This window comes from Ananas comosus, linkage group 17 (genome assembly GCF_001540865.1).
Source record: "Ananas comosus cultivar F153 linkage group 17, ASM154086v1, whole genome shotgun sequence".
In the NCBI taxonomy this organism is placed as follows: Eukaryota; Viridiplantae; Streptophyta; class Magnoliopsida; order Poales; family Bromeliaceae; genus Ananas; species Ananas comosus.
In genome coordinates, this window is record NC_033637.1 from 8,952,679 (window position 1) to 8,971,106 (window position 18,428).

General features: G+C 38.0%; 1 protein-coding gene across 2 annotated transcripts; it reads left to right on the forward strand.

Annotated features, from left to right (window-relative positions):
• On the forward strand, positions 392 to 17,867 carry LOC109722739. 2 transcript variants are annotated; one of them, XM_020250858.1, is made up of 2 exons: positions 392 to 945; positions 17,807 to 17,867. In XM_020250858.1, the coding sequence occupies exons 1-2, from the start codon at positions 466 to 468 to the stop codon at positions 17,819 to 17,821; spliced, it is 495 nt and encodes a 164-aa protein (XP_020106447.1). In that variant the 5' UTR covers positions 392 to 465; the 3' UTR covers positions 17,822 to 17,867. The 2 variants fall into 2 exon arrangements, with proteins under 2 accessions (XP_020106447.1, XP_020106446.1); XM_020250857.1 differs by lacking the exon at positions 17,807 to 17,867 and adding an exon at positions 1,157 to 1,392.

Here is an 18,428-nt window from a genome sequence, read left to right on the forward strand (position 1 = left end):
TTTTTAAGCAACTCTAATTTTTTTTTAATTTTTATATGATAAAATGTAGGATAATTTGTGATTTGATTTATTTTAGAATAAAAAATATTAAATTCAAAACTTCTTGTGATCATTAACATAAGTGTCATTGGCTAAGTTACACTTTTACCCCCTGAACTTTTAGTGGAGTTTCACTTTACCCTCTAAACTCATAAAATAAAAATCTAATATCTTAAACTATAATATTTTATTTATATTATTCCTTTCATAAGTTTTTGGTTAACGACGTTTCATAATAAACTGACGAAAGAGGTAACATGAACAAAATATTAGAGTTTATAATGGTAAGTATATATTTTAGAAGTTTGGAAGCTAAAATAAAATTTCAATAAAAATTCAGAAAGTACCAGTACAATTAACCTATTTTAAAATTATTTTGTGAGTTTTCAAATGTTAGGCGTAAGATTTACATAATTATAGAAAAAAATGCACCGACAGCAATTTTCAAATTATAAAAGGCAACCGCTATCCCTACTACTAGTGCTTAGGCCGAAGCCCCAGACGCGGACGGCAGACTCCCCATTTCCTCGTGTGTCGTTTTCGTTTCATCCGGGCCCTTTTTCGCTCGCTATTGCTCGACTGCTGGGACGCCCCGGTCGAAATCCGACGGTCGAAGCGGCGCCGTCTGGGATGGATCAGCGGAGGCGGGCGGGGAGCCCCAACTACGGGCGGCAGACGGTCGGCGGCGGCGGCTACTCGGCTCCCTCCTCGCCGGCGCACCCGAGGGCGAAGGAGGCGCACGCTCTCCTCCGGCTGGCACAAAGAACGACGAGGCCCCGCCACCACCACGACGACGGCGGCCATCTCCGTATCCCCGCCGCGTACAGAGGCGGGTCGCCGCGGCTGCCGCCACCGTCCGGCAACCCGACGATGGAGATCAGGTCGAGTAGACGTCCCTCGCCTAAGGTAACATTTCGATCGCTCCCTTTCTCCCCCCATTGTTTCTTTTTTTTTTTTCTTTTTTTTTTTTTTAAAAAAAGACCTTTTCTCCTCTCCGCATTAGACTTGTCGCTCAACTTTCTTCGCCGTACGTCCTGAGGATTCTTCCGTCTAATTAGACCCCAAAAAAAAAAAAAAAAAGTCAAACTCGGTTAACGTTACTTTGAGATTCGTGCAGGCGACCGGCTATCTGGCGATGGACGGCGCGAGAGGCAAACCTGAAAACAAGTCATCCTTTAATTTCCAATTTCTTTTTCGCTTAGAAGTAATCTAAGTCATCCAAGCAACAATTCCCAATTTCTAAGTCAATACGCTCTATTATAGAATTTAAAGTTTTATACGCATAGATTTCCTATTATGGCTCTTAATAATTTATTTATTTTATTTTTACTAAAATTATATCATTATCAATTCTCGAATCCGTGCGTGTAAATGTACACGTCCGTAGTCAAATAGTTTTTTTCTCTTTTTTTTTTGTGCCAAATACATAAAAAATTTCTAACAAACAATAATCAAATATTTCTAGCTAAATGGCAAAAGACTTGGTGGTTGATATTCGAGACCCAAGTTCGAATCCTAGTTGATTCATATTTTTAGCTAATTTATTTTTAAATGAAATAAACGAAGCGAATAGCGTGCTACCTTTCTCTCAAAAAAAAAAAAACAATAATCAAATATTTCTAGCTAAATGGCAAAAGACTTGGTGGTTGATATTCGAGACCCAAGTTCGAATCCTAGTTGATTCATATTTTTAGCTAATTTATTTTTAAATGAAATAAACGAAGCGGGTAGCGTGCTACCTATCTCTCAAAAAAAAAAAAAACAATAATCAAATATATTGTTTGGTGCTACCCGTTTATTTATACCAAAACATTGGATGAAGGCTTCAACTAGTGTCTTGTGTAGCCACACTTTTATATTCTTTACAAACATTGCACTATACTCTAGTTTTTATTTTATTATTAAAATTTGTCGTTAAATAGAATTATGTCATATTTAACAAAAAAAAAAAAGTTCAGTTTGCCCCACTGTGTAGGGCTGGCAAATGAGCAAGCCAGCTCGCTTTCGGCTCAATATTCAGCTTGCTCGAGCTCGGCTCAAAATTAAATGAGCCGAGCTTGAATTAAAAAAAAATACGAAATTCATTTCAAGCCAAGCTTAAGTATTACTAGGCTCGCTCGAATTAGACTCGAAAAATTCGAATATATATATATAGTCCGGTTGGAATACTATCGATAGTACCAAGCGTTTAGTGCTATCAAGTTTTCCACCATTTGATTTAACTCTTTCACTATTATTACCCGTTAGATTATACTATTAAACCAATAACTCACTTAACCTTAGGGGACCTACATCATCTTAACCGTACATTTTTTTTTCATCCAACATCCGAAAACCTAATAGCACCAATAGCTTGGTGCTATTGATAGTATTCCAGCCTATATATATATATATATATATATATATATATATATATATATATATATATATATATGTGCTNTATATATATATATATATATATATATATATAGTCCGGCTACGGTGCTTGTAAAAGCACCAAGTATTTGCTGCTTGTAAATTTTTTACCGTTATATTTATATCTCTAATCATTTTTAACCATTAAATTATACTATTCAACCAACCACCCACTCAACCCTAGGGGGCCCACATCATCCTAACCGCACATCCCTTAATTCAAGGGCTAAAAATGTACAAGCACCAATAACTTGGTACTTTTAAAAGCATAGGAGCTCAATTTTATATATATATATATATATATATATATATATATATAGATAGAGAGAGAGAGAGAGAGAGAGAGAGAGAGAGAGAGAGAGAACTAGGCTAATATACTATTAATAGCACCAAGTCATTGATGCTACCAAGTTTTTGGCTATTGGATTAAGAGATATGCGGTTAGGATGATGTGGGCCCCCTAGGGTTGAGTCGGTGGTTGGTTGAATAGTATGATCTAACGAATGAAAATGATCACAAGGGTAGATCTAACGGCGGAAAACTTGGTAGCACCAAGTGCTTCGTGCTATTAATAGCATAGTAGCCGGACTATATATATATATATATAACTAGGTTACTATGCTATTAATAGCACCAAGTCATTGGTGCTACCAAGTTTGGCCATTGGATTAAGAGATGTGTGGTTAGGATGATGTGGGCTTTTTCTTTAGCGAAATCGGTTTCCACCGGGCATTCAAAAAGTTAGGGTTGAGTGGGTGGTTGGTTGAATAGTATGATCTAACGGGTGAAACTGATCAAAAGGGTAGATCTAAAGGCGGAAAACTTGGTAGCACCAAGTGCTTCGTGCTATTAATAGCATAGTAGCCGGACTCTCTCTCTCTCTCTCTCTTTATATATATAGAGAGAGAACTGGGATGGAATAATATTAATAGCACCAATAACATGGTGCTATTAAGTTTTCTGCCCTTGGATTAAAAGATGTGCGGTTAGGATGATGTGGGCCCCCTAGAGTTAAGTGGGTGGTTAGTTGAATAGTATAATCGAACGGTTAAAAATGATAAAAGAGGTAAATCTAACGGAAGAAAACTTGATAGCACCAAATGTTTCGTGCTATCGATAGTATCCCAGCCGGACTCTNTAATTAAGCTAGAATACTTTTAGAAGCACCAACCCTTTGGTACTTCTAAGTTTCTAACCCTTAGATCTACTCCTTGATTACTAATACCCCTTGTATCAAACACTACTCCACCTACCACTACCTACCACTATCATCTCAACCTTATATCTCTCCATCCAATGGTTAAAAACTCAAAAGCACCACCCCTTGGTGCTTTTGAAAGTATTCTAGCTCAACTATATATATATATAGTCCGATTGGGATACTATCGATAGCACTAAGGGCTTGGTGCTATCAAGTTTTCTACCGTTAGGTTTAACTCTTTTATTATTTTTATTCGTTAGATTATATTATTTAACCAATCACCCACTCAACCCCAGGGGGCCCACATCATCCTAACGGCATATTTCTCAATCCAAGGGTCAAAAAGCTAATAGCACTAATAGCTTGGTGCTATTAATAGTATTCCAGCCTAGTTATATATATATATATAGANCTACCCTATTGAAACTATCTAGAAACCAAATTTCATAATTTTTTGACTTCGTTTGCCAAGTGAACGAGTAGCCTCAAAATAAACGGCTGAAAATAAAAATCTCATAAAAAACAGTGATAAATGACTCAAATTTCAAATCGAAAGTTTTGTTCTTGCTATAGATGTTAAGTAGAATTTTCTATTAAAGTTTCATGTAATTTGGATACTTTTACGCCGTTGAACTTAAAAACGTACCACATCGGCCGTTAAAATAGTCATTTTTGAGACCCTGTGATTGCTTGGTAAATGATGTCGAAAAATTATAAAATTTGGTTTCTAGATAGTTCCAATAGCATAGATTATACCTAACGGAGCCGATTGTCGAATTGGATGTCCTATCATAGAAAACAATTTACAAGTACGGAGGCCTCCGTACTTTCGAAAGCATGGGAGACGTACTCTCTCTCTCTCTCTCTCTTTTTCTTTCTCTCTCTCTATATATATATAGTGCGTCTGGTATGCTTCTGAAAGTACGGAGCGTTTCGTGCTTCCAAATTGTTTTCGATGTTCGGACTTTCGAATCGGCAATCGACTCCATTAGACTTGATCTAGAGTATTTGAAGTATCTAGAAAATAAATTTTGCGATTTTTCGATATCATTTGCCTCGTGATCGAAGTGGCTCAAAATCAACGGCTGAAAATAAAAATCTTACAAAATATGATGATATGACATTAAAATTTTAGATCAAAGTTATTGAACTTGTTTTATATGGTATAAAAAATTTTCTATCAAAATTTCATATGATTTGGATATTTCTACACTGTTAAACTTGCAAACGGCTCACCACGGCCATTAAAATTATTGATTTTGAGCCCCTTCAATCACTAGGCAAATGATATAGAAAAATCACAAAATTTATTTTCTAGGTACTTCAAATACTCTAGATCAAGTCTAACAGAACCAATCGTCGATTCGAAAGTCCCAACATCGAAAACAACTTGGAAGCACGGATGGCTCTGTGCTTCCAAAAGCATGCCAACCCATTATATATATATATATAGTGTAGAGCTACTATACTATCGAAAGCATAAGGGAGTTGGTGCTTCTGATTTTTTAACCCTTAGATCAAAATTTGTACGGTTAGGATGATAGTGATCCCTTTAGGGTTTGAGTGGTCCCCCTAGGGCTAGTGGTCCCCATTGGATAATAATATTAATCCAATGGTTAAAAATGATCAAGGGGTTGATCTAAGGGCTAAAAAATCGAAAGCACCAACTATCTTATTCTTCCGATAGCATAATAGCTCTACTATATATATATATATATATATATATATATATATATATATATATATATATATATATATATATATATATATGAGTTGAGCTAGAATACTCTCAAAAGCATCATGAATGTAGTGTTTTTGAGTTTTTAGTCATTGGATTGAGAGATGTGAGGTTGAGATGATGGTAGTAGGTAGTGGTAGGTGAAATAGTGTTTGATCCAAAGGCTATTAGTAATCAATGAGTAGATCTAAGGGTTAGAAACTTAGAAGCACCAAGGGGTTGGTGCTTCTAAAAGTATTCTAGCTCAATTATATATATATTGTTGATACCAAAATTGAGCCGACCTATCCCACGTATGAGCCAATAAGGACACGTGGTACACCAGGAGTCGGCAATAAGGCGCCTGAAGGAAAAAAAGGCGGGAATAGTTGAAGATTGGGGCGTAACTTCTATGAGGAGTTAGCGTAACTTCCATGAGAAGTTAGTATAACTTTTACGATCATGGTTACAACCACTTCCCCCAACTTCTTTCAACCAACTAATAATATGGGCTATAAATAGTAACTTTGAAGCCTGCAATAGGGGTCTTTGCCCCTGCGCACAAAAGACCACCCTTATTTTCTCTACATTTTATCGCTTTTCTAGGAGTAGTCTAAATGTAATCTTTTTCTTTTCCGTATTTACTGCTTTCCCTAGGAGTAGTCCCTGTAACTTAGATCTTTGGAGTCTGTCTGCCCCATGGGCATCACTCCCTTATAGAATATACTTGGAGTTTGTCTGCCCCATGAGCATCACTCCCTTGTAGAATATACTCGGAGTCTGTCTGCCCCACGGGCATCACTCCCCTGTTCTTGTACTTTTTCATCTTCTATTCAATAGAAAGTCACGTTCGGCTATTCAGGCCGACCAAATTTTGTATTGTGCTAGCCATTCGGCTCATCTCCCGGCGTAATTTCCGACTTTCCCCACATGTTCGGTTCATCCAGCCGAACCGAAGAGTGAAAAGAGCTTTCGAATCCGGCTGATTCGATCTCGGCTCATTCAGCCGACCAGTTACTATGTACTCTCTCCATTCGGCTCATCCTGCCAAAGCGAATTTACTGCGGAGGTTTTCGAACCCGGCTGATTCGATCCCTCATCGGCCTAATCGTTTGATCCTCTGTGGGCCAAACCGATTCTATAGTAGTGATTTTCGAACCCGGCTGGCTCGATCCCTCGTCAGCCGAATCGCCTGATCTATCGAAGGGCGCAAACTTCGAGGGTCACTATCCGCAGCCGTTCCGCATCCCGACGCGCTCCCGAGGAGAATTGTTGACCAGGTCAAGAGTCGGGTCGTTCGGCACGCAACATATATATATATATGGTAACAAACTAAACTCATTGTGACAGGTAAATAGCAAAAAATCTAATCAATAGTAATATAATAATTTAAAATTTTTGGTCTTATAATTTCGAACAACATGGAGACCTTTGAAATAGCAAGGAATCAAATTAAGAACAATACAGTAACTTCATATTAAAATAATATTTAAAAGAATATTTTTGTTATTCTTTTGAGTAATATATGGAGACTTTTGATTGACTGTTGGTGAAAAAAATAATCCATGTGACTTGCTGTTCTATGATTTAAGACACCAAAATAGAGCTTTTTTTTTTTTTTCATTCCAATTTGTATTCAGCAAATCTGCCATTAAAAATTAGAAGAAGAAATATTAAATTTCATAATACACAGAATAATAAAGTGTAAATTCATAAGATAAACTATTTTAATCTCCAATGTAATAGATTGTGCAACGAATTAAAACAAAAATCCTTGGAGAACAAAGTGCCATTAATTAAAACAGTAAAATTAAATACAAGACAGCTTTAAATTAGATAATGCAAAAGAGAAAGAAAAGGAATGTTCATATGCTTTTATACAAAATGATAGTACGTACGTATACATGTGTAAGTTGAATATCATTATTCCTACATAAAACAATTGTTACGTAAAAGACTTAATTAATTTCTCGATTGAGACATGTAAATTAGAATTAAAAAAGAAAATCCAGCAAACTGATTCGGCCGACAATATTTGATAAGAAACTTGAACCGAAAATCAAGATCTCAGGTTCGAAGCCAGACTGTGGAAATTAAGCACGGGCGGCATCAAATTAATTTGCCGGCTGAAATCTACTGAAGCCGGCAGAACAAACATATCAAGTCAAGAGTATTCCTTCCTGTCCGGCCAGTTTGTCCATTAATTAATGTCAACAATAATAGCGTGTGGAATCAGAAGCATGCATTATTTTCAATCACGTATGTTGGCGAAGTTTTGGCTTGGTCAAATTGCATTTCGAGAAAATCAGGGCCATTTTAGCCGACATTGAGTTGCTAAGACTTCGCCTTACTGCCCCTGTTAATTTGTTTGCTCACAAAACGTGAAATTCCGGCAAAATTAGATTTTTAATTGGACTAGAGTTTAAGTGAAAATTTTTTCTCCTCTGCTGTTTATTTGGCAGAAAATCAATGGGATAAAAGTTGAAATTTCCTACTTCCTGTGTTTGCTTTACAAAAATTTATTTGAATCCCCATATATTAATATTAGGGGCAAATTGCTTATATACCTCTGAAAAGTTCTCGACTTTCGAATTTATCTCTATTAGAAGGCTAATATACATTAAAAATACCCTGTTTACGTTCCAAATTATTTCAAATATACCCCTAAGATTAAATTATGTTAGTGAACTATTAGCAATTAACAGTCGTTATCTCTGTAAAACTACTATTTTGTCCTTTCTAATATGCCCATCACCAACTTTTGTTTATTGTGTATTTTGATTTTTGGTCTTTTTAAATATACCCTTCTATCAATATCATCAACTTTTCTTCTTTGACCTTAAGATAAGGACCAAAGAGGTAGTTTGATTTTTTTTTAAACTATGGTAAACATTTAATTCATGTTTAACCCAAAATAACTTAACAGGTGGTAGTTGCATGGATATTTTTGAATAACGGATGAACATATGAGGTGTATATTGAAAACAAAAAAAAAATAGGGATAAATTAGATATTTTTGAAGTTTCGAGGGATATATAGGTAATTATCGGCAAAAAGAAATTTCCCAATTAAATACTTGATTAATTTATTTCCTCATTTTTTCTCGTAATTAGCTTCGGCGCAGGGTGGTTTGAACTCAATTATGGTACTTTGGAGGTTTTGAGTTCCAACTGAATTTATATTAAGGTGAAACAAGCAACAAAATTGGGCATTTACAACCGAGATCACTTCATTCTTATCCACTTTCGGTGGAACAAATACGCCCTTAATGCAGGATGCTATTTTAGGGGTGTTTGGTTAAATATGATTGTAAATATAATATAGATAGAAGTGCATACATTGAAAATACAACGGCTATAATTATATATATCTTGTTTGATTGGATGCGGTACAAGTGCACCAACTATAAATAATTTGTTTTATTAATTTAGTTGAAAACGGTTATTACTTTATAAATGGGATGGTAAGATTATCCATAATGTAGAAAAAGGAGTAGATTTCTATTTAAAATGTAATAGGTGAATAAACTTTCATATAGTTAAAGTTGCAATCTCTGGCTGTTGCAGCGCAGCTTCTTTTAGGGGCCGTTTGGTTGCATGTAGTCACAACTACACTACAGTTGTAACTACATGTAAATATAAATACGGTGTTTGGTTTAATGTATTTAACTCAAACTGCTACAGTAGGAACTATAGGAAGAGGCCCAACTGCAGTGGTTTGAACTACACCCAAATTGGCCGCAGTTCCAGTTGTAGCAGTTGGAGAGAGTAACTTTAAATAAAAGCTATACTTACCTCCTCAATATTTTTTAAACAAAAATTATTTTTTTTAATTTGGAGGTAATCTCACAATTATATATATAAAATGATAAAATTTTAAAAATTATTTCTCAACTTCATACAACCAAACGAATTATTTATACTTGTAGTGCTTTCTACTATATCCAACTAAACAGGATTCATATAGTTGTAACTACTGTATTTTTCAACTGCATGTATCTCTAACTATACTGCATTTATAATTACATCTAACGAAATGGCCCCTTAGTACTTCTGGTTGTAGCAATTGAATTTAAATATATCAAATCAAATACAATTTAATTACAGATTTGCAAAATTAAATTAAAATGTAGTTGCAAGTGCGTCGGACCAAACAGCCTCGTAAAAGTACTAAAAACTACCGTCTTTTGTTCGTTCGTACCGGAGGTTCTGTAGAATTAATGTTGTTCCGGTGGAGTTGTTAAAAACTGGAGGCTGTAGGGCGTCTTAATGTAGCTATTGCTAATAACGTTGTCATCAGAATAATAATGGCTACTCTCCTAAATAACTTCTAACTGTTACCGCATTAGATGTTTTATAACCTTCCTGGTCCTGGCATGATATTGGGATGCTTTTGCTTACCAGATATGTATCTAGTTGATATTTTATCTTAGTCCAAGAGATAGTGAGAATCTACTTTTTGGTCATTATATAGGGGTTTGTATTGTGTGAATAGGTTTTTAAGAAGAAGCATTTTATTGGACTATTTTTTTTTTAACGCATTATAAATTTATAATTGGCCAAATAATCTAGCCAGAGTTTTTCACTTCAAACCAGAGTTTTAAATTATTTGGCCAAATTTTAAACTAAGTTTTAAATAATCTAACCAGTACTAAATTCTTTTTTAAACTCTGGTTAGATTATTTGGCCAAATAATTTAAAACCAAAATACTTCAAACTAGAGTTTTTGCGTCAGATGTTTAAAATTTCATTTCAGTTTTCTGGTACAGCCGAGCTAAAAATAGTAGAAGCTAACTTGGAATGGGAAAGGCACTGCATATGCAGCTATATGTCTTCCAGCTTCTGTTTTTTACTTTTCATTCTGGACGTGCAATTCAGCGCAAGGTTAGAAATAATATTCTAACTTCAGACTGTAGAACTATAAATAAAATTTAGTGCGACATACACTCGCAATTTTTGTACTACTTTAATATATGTGGTGGCATAGTGGCATCAATCATTTTAATTGGAAATTAGAAGAAAAATAAAATAAAATAAAATTTGCATGTGGTTAAATTATTTTTTATAAAATTTTGGTTAAAATATATACAACTTATATGAACTATGAACAATTTTGATCCGATATCCGACCTTTCAAAAATTTGACCTTACTATCCAACCTCTCAATTTGTTTGATTTGAGTCAGTATATAGCACTTTAATTTCAAATTTTAAGTTACTTTTTTAATAAATTTATAATTGCTAAATCTGGAGATAGATGACGGATTCAAATTTTGAAGTCAGAGCAGCGTTGGCCGCCCAAATTAAACAAGTTAAAAAATTGGATAGTTAAATCAAAACTTTAAAAAGTTGAGTAGTTGGATAGTGAAATCATTATAGATTTCTAGATAGTTGGAATACTAGATAATCATACCATAGTAGGAATTCTTTTTTTTCATATTTGAGAGAAATTATTAATAGTACATTAAGATGAATAAACTAGTTTAAGATACAATCTCTCAATTCAAGTATCATGACAAGCTAGTAACATCAAAAGAAAAAACATTACAAGCCTTGAATCAAACCACCTCTTAATATAATTTTTTTTTTCAGTAGCATTCTTTGATAGGAGGAAGTCTACTATATAATATTTACATCACATCAGTAATAACCAGTCAATCACATCTCTCTNGCATACAAACAGCGAGTAGTGTTTAACGAATAAACAAGGGTGCAAGGCTCAACATACTATGGATAGTAACAACAGAAGAGTAAGGGTAAGAAACCATCACCAAGCGTGCACCACTGTACCGACGTCGGATCGAAGTACCCACCTGTACAAATGCTGCGCCGGTCTCCTGACTGCAAAAGGACGTCAACCGGACCTAAGGAAGGTCCACCGGGTTAGTGTCTAACCCACAGCTAATAACCACTAAATCCGCAACCTACAAGCAAACCCATGGAGGTCGGTTTCCCAAACCGATCGCCGTAATACGCCAGAAGTCCCGTAATCGCACGGGGACTCCGCCGGGAGCCACGAACTGTCCCAGAACATACCGACTGGAGCTACGAGTCACTTGCTGCCACTAAACATAAATAATCGTGCATCATGGCAGTGAACACAACTCCTCGTGTCGAAACAATTATCGTCGGATAATCGTTTCGATTCGGGTTCCCGGAGACACCAGAACCCACCGTCGCTCACCCGTCATTTCCGAACTCACGAAATGACGCAATTGACTAGCCAACAAGGCTCAGCGACTACGCAAAAGCTCACGAAGCACCGTCGGAATAATTCCGAACCGAACCCGCGTTCCGTCGGCGGATTTCGCCGAAAAACGCACCGGAAATGCATTTCCGATCTTCGCAAGGGTCTGGGGCCTTGGACAATTAGTCCAGAGGTTATCCTCAACCAACACTTGCTGCCAACAGCAGCTACGACGAACCAAAATGTATAAAAGCCCTTCTGAATACCTGAAATCGCATTATTTCATGCGATTTCGGCGCTTTTATGGTCCGACAACGTAAACCAGAGGTCAAACAGCCAAGACGAGACTCCCGCTGACTGGTCTCAGCGTGCCGGAGGCCGTGCTCACCTTTCGGAGCACTGCCGGCGACTGTGGCACGTGCACGGGCGACGCAAAATTAGTGAAACAGCACGCACAGTAGGAAAAGCATGCTTATCTCGCTAACCAGGGGCTTGTTGACCCTAAGTGAGGTGAGCACTGTGATCAGGACTGACTGACGATCACCGTGCTCACCTCCGGAGGCATCAGAACAGCCTCAGGTTGCCGGAACAGTGAGTAGAACAGGAAACACTGCGCAGAAAGGCTGAAAACAAGCTTACCGGCCAGGGGAGAGCTAGGGTTGGCCGCTGGTGGCTGGACGGCGGGCGGCCCGGCCAGGGGAGGGTGCGGCCGGTCGGTGGAGTCCGGGGCACCTGCTGGCCGGCGGCGGGAGGCAGCCAGTTGCGCGGCGGAGGAGATCAACTCGATCTCTTGCTCTCGGGTTCAATGCTTCCCGGCGGCGTGGCGGCGGTCGGAGGAGGTCGGGGCGGCGACGGTACGTCGGCGGAGGTCGAGGAGGAGGAGGTGCTCCCCACGGTGGGCGGCGGCGGCCCTCGAAGGCCGTACTGGTCCAAGCAGGGCCCGCACGCGCTCGGGACTCCCGCAGAGAGCTCGGGTGGCGGCCGGCGGCGTGCGGGGACAGCGGGGAGGCGCGCGCGAGGTCGCCGGAGGTCGCCAGAGGGCGGCGCGGCCGATAGGGAGCGGTGGCGGCGCGCGGATGCAAAGATGACCCAAGCTCGGCCTGGGTGCATGCAGGTGGCCGCAGAGAGCTTGGGCGGCTCCGGCGGCGTGCGCTGACGGTGGGGCCGGCGGCGGAGGTCGCCGGGGCTCCGAGGAAGGGTGACTCGGCCGTCCCAAGGTGGCGGCGGCAGTGCTAGCAGGGAGCTAAAGCTCCTGGGCCAGATCTGGCCGCAGCCTGTCTGGGCGGCGGCGGCGGCGCGCAGGGACGACGGCGGCGACGAGGGGAGTCGCCGAAGGCTGGGCCACGGCCAGGGGACAAAGGTGCTCGAGCTAGGTGGCTACCAGGGTCGCAAACCACAATGCGGTGAAGGGGTTGGCCAAAAGGGACGAGAGAGAGAGAGATGGATGCAGGGATTTCCGGCGCCGGAGGAGCTCCGCCGGCGGCCGGAGCGATGCGCACGGGAGAGGCAGGAGATGGCTGAGGCGGTTGGTGGACTAGGGCTAGCAGGAACGACCTGGGTTAGGGGGTTTCAAGACAAAAAAATCCTTTACTCAAACTATAATGTAAGTGTAAATTTGCCGAAAAGTCCTCAAGACTCAACCTTTAATCCTAGTCCTCTACCGCACGAATAAAACGTGCATAAAACCCTCCACGCTGCGATTTCACGCGAAACGGGACATTAAAATGTCGCAACTTTGCGAAATTACCGTTTGCCATCAACGACCTCTCCTCGATCAACGCGCGATCTCGCAGATCCGTCTGTCAGATTTGCGGACGGATTGTACCAGTGCGATCGCACCTCGAGACAACAAAGCTACTTTTCGATTCATCTCGATCGACACGGGATTCACAACAAATCCAACCTTCTTCATATGAAAGAAACACGCACACAAATACATATAAAAACATGTATTTTTGGATTTTTCGAAATCCGTGCATCAAACTCAAAATCCATCAGCGCCACTAGTTCCAGAACAGCTGAACCGGTCGAAACGAGCTATTGGCCTGATATGAACGGAGTCGATACGCACCAGAAGCCAAATCTACTCCGTGGTTCTCCGGAAAACCGGAGGTTATATTCATTAGTGAAAACTAAAAATCGCGTATCTTCTTCTTTTAGCTCAGTTCTCCTGAAACTTGCCAGCTGTGCTTATGTAATTAAATTACACACATTAAACATTATCAACAGAGGAGATTTACTTGCACTGTAAAATCTTGGTCATTACACAATATATATATATATATATATATATATATATATATATATATATATATATATATATAATTGAACTCATATGCTTTTAAAAGTACCAAGTTATTAGTGCTTGTAGATTTTTGGCCATTAGATTAAGGGATGTGCGGTTAGGATGATGTGGGCCCCTAGGGTTGAGTGAGTGGTTGGTTGAATAGTGTAATCTAACGATTGAAAATGATCAAAGACGTAAATCTAACGGTTAAAAATTTACAAGTACTAAGTGCATGGAACTTTTACAAGTACCATAGCCGGACTCTCTCTCTAGCGAAAGAGAGAGAGAGAGAGAGAGAGAGAGAGAGCTAGGCTAGTATACTATCGGTAGCACGGAGGCCTCCGTGCTACCAAGTTGTTTTCAATGATGCGGCTTCCAAATCGACGATCGGCTCCGTTAGTCATGATCTACACTATTGAAAGTATTTGGAAACTAAATATATAGTGAATGACAAATATATCCCTACAAAATTTAATTTTCATAAATTGTCTCTACAAAAGTCCAAATGTTTTCAAATATAAACATGTCGTTAGAATCCGTTAGAAAAATTTAGTTAACTACAGGTTAATTGCTTAATCATGGTTAGTTTTTGATATTTTTATCTTTCTTAAATTATAGTGTTATGGCTTTTGGAGGGACATATTTGTGATGACAAAATTGAAAATATAAAAAGTTCTCTAACGGTAACAAACCAAAGGGACATATTTGAAAATATAAGGGTTTCGCAGGGACGATATATGAAAGTTGAATTTTGTAGGATTTTATTTGTCAGTCACTATATTTATAGGAAATTATATGAAATTAACCATATATATAATTATATATATATATATATATATAGAGAGAGAGAGAGAGAGAGAGAGAGAGAGAGAACTTGGCTGGTATACTATCGGTAGCACGGAGGCCTCCGTGCTACCAAATTGTTTTCAATGATGCCGCTTCCAAATCAACGATCGACTTCGTTAGATTTGATTTACACTATTAAAAATATATGGAAACTAAATTTCATAATTTTTCGACATCATTTGGCTAGTGATCAAAAGGTTTCAAAATTGACAATTTTAATGGTAGATATGATGCATTTGTAAATTTAACGGTGTAAAACAATTCGAATCAGATGAAATTTATATAGAAATTCTTTTTTACTATTTAGAGTAAGATCAGTATTTCTGATCTTAAATTTAAGTTTTCTATCATCATTTTTTATAAGATTTTTATTTTCAGCCGTTTATTTTTAGACTACTCGTTTGATAGGTAAATGATACCTAAAAATTATGAAATTTAGTTTCCAAATACTTTCAATAGTGTAGATCAAGTCTAATGGAGCCAATCGTCAATTTGGAAACGGCATCATTGAAAACAACTTGGTAGCACGGAGACCTCCGTGCTACCAATAGTATACTAGCCTAGCTCTCTCTCTCCCTCTCTCTCTCTCTCTCTATATATATATATAGAGAGAGAGAGAGAGAGAGAGAGTCTCATTACTATACTCTTATGAGTATGTACCATTTTGTACTCATAAGTTTTTAGCCGTTAGATCTATCTTTTTGACCATTTCCACCTGTTAGATCATACTATTCAACCAACCACTCACTCATCCCTAGGAGACCACTATCATCGTAACCGAGGACCAATATCATCATAATCGCACATCCTTTCATCAAATGACTGAAAACTTATGAGTACAAATATATATAAATATAATATATTTTAATTATATGTAGGCTGGGTGAGTAACCTAAGTTTAGTTAAAATTATGCCAATATTGATGGCCCATAAAAACAAACCCAATATGTCAACAAAAGGGCAAAATTTTATTAAATTTACACTCTCTTCATCTCTTTCTTTTGCAGGGCCCTAAATCCGTAATCTATTTCTCTCTCTTCCCCCTTTTCTCTGTCTCTCACCCTAAGTGGCCAAGTTCGTCTTAGAAAATTGCATACGGTAAAAACGCAGAGTTAAGAAAATCAAACAAATTTGATTTTGAAAACTCTCGAGATCCAATCTCAAAACCACGCAATTAGGATCGCTCATGTTCTTTAAGATTAAAGAAGAGGAACAATATCTAATTTTTACCTTTTGCGCGGGTAGATCATCACCTCAATTTGATGATCGTAGAATTAGGTTCTATTGAAGCCGCACACGCGTTCGGCCTCTATAGCTATCCACACAAGGTTGGTGATTTGATCGATGTGCTCACCGAGGTGCTAGCTTCTTTGCAAAGGACGTCTTTTTTGCTAGAAAATGAAAGAGAGAGGAGAAGAGAGATGATGACCATATTTTTCTAAAAACTTCGTATATTATTTATAGGGATATAATCATCTTTTTAATAATATAATGACCATTAAGGATAAGTACAAATCTAGATTTAAATTTATCTTTTTCTTAATTGGTTAGATCGATCAAATCCTAATTTGATTCGACTTGAATTTTATCTTAATTTGATCATAACAAATTAATAATGCAATATTTGCACATAAATTCTCTCATAATTTAGTAACTATTAGTAAATCCTCTCTTGTCACATTTACACTTTAATACCACTAATTTGTAATAATTACAAATTAGTCCAATTATCAACATATTGACAATTAGGTCCTTCGACGATTCAAAAATCGCAATCTAGCTATCCGATCAATCACAACCTCTTATGTGTGTGACCCCATAGGTTCTATTCTATCTGATAGTGAGATATATTTTTATCACTATTAACAATATCATTGAAACTCCTTTCAATGGATCAGAACAATTCCAACTCAGTCCATTGAGAATTATCAATCATCTAGATAATTCTCATGAGTCTCACAATCCACCAGTGACGCCTAGCAGCATATAGTGGCATTCCAGTAGAATGGAATAATGAATTTTTTGGTGCAGTTACCATGTGATACAGTTCTTCTTTCATGAGTCCCAACTAGACGGAGGTCATGAAATAACTCGTCAAACCCCATTGTTTGTCATATGTTAAATTTATTCGATTCAAGTTTCTAATATTAGAAATCCTTTTTCGCTATTAACTCTGCCTTGGCTAAGGTCTAAACTCGGTCTCATAAATCACATAGGACTAACGCCCCTATCTACCAAGGAAGATAGATCCATCTAAGTGCGCACTCTATTTCTACAATAAACCTACTGCAGCCAACATGCACCGCAAGGGCCCGAATGGCTAGGGACCAAGTGTATGTATAGTCAAACTACAGTAACATCATTGTGAATAGCCGAGGCATCGCAGGTCAAAGAACCAGTCACACTACTGCAACATTGAGTAAGTCACTGACGAGTGAGTAGACATCTAAGTGACTTCTTGCGTTGGTCATGTTGGGTACCCTTGTTCTATAACAACCACTTGCATATTCGCTTCAGTGTTTCCACACTGTCGACTCGAGACTCATCTATCCAAAAAGGGAAGCGACCTATGCACCAATCTCACCGGATCAATCACCATACCCGTGATGATCCATTGATCGAGAGCATTTAGGAATTAACCACCAATGACACGTTTCAAATTCTCAACTCTTGAGAATATATGTCATCATCTTATTAATTTCTTGGACGATTCATGGACACTTACATAACATGAATGGAAATAAGAATCCAAATTTATTCATAATATTTTAAAGTCAAATATAAATTTATGTCCTAGAAAGAATACATGTGTCGGTCTGGTTGGCTTCTAGGGCATACATCTAATAGTTCGAAGCCCTCCCAAGTGACCAAATAACAGCATGCGCCCGCCATTGCCTACTTTACCATTATTTGTGTGCTTGAGAAAATGTACATAATATTTTTAAGGTAAAATATTATTGTTTATACAAAATTTTAATTCTAGTTATAAATAATTGGATACTTTAATTCAATATCTGCCTGTATAATTTATGTACCCATTGAAAACTATTTTATGTAGTCCTTTGTTGGTTTCTTTTGCTGAGTTTTCCTCGTCCTCCATGTGTGATCGAGGCAAGGGAGTTGCGAAATAGCCGGTTCTCTACCCTTCTATTTGGTGCATCTAGAGATGGACCCTTTGTAGAATGTTGGTATTTTGGGAAGTTTTATTTTGGACTAAACTTGTAATAGTTCTTTTGGATTAATAGTTGTTATAGGATAGTATCTCTATGCTTTGATACTCCAACTTGTATAAATCTTTTATTTAGTTATATGAGTTGATTGTACTAGATTGCCACTTCATGTGTGAAAGGGAGCTTTAGACACGCGACGAATCTGGGCATGTTACTGAGGGTGATTCCCTATGAACTTGGGGCATGATAGATTAGAGTGGTAGCAGAGCGTAGGTTGAGTCTTAGATGGATCTAGCAAATCTTAGACTGGAACTAGACTATAAGGACTAAGATTGTGAGTGACAGGATCTTATATTATTAATGGTGAAAGTAATGTGATTGGGTCTTGTTGATGTCTCTAATGCGGTATTGGACTTCGATCGAAGTGGTTGTATCTTTAATTTCCTTGGATAGTCAGGTCGACAATTGACAATGTGACCTCGAAAAATGGTTGAAACACGCTGTAACGCCCCAATAGTCCCACATCAGATGGAAAAAAGATTCTTCTTATAATATATGAGGCTTACAT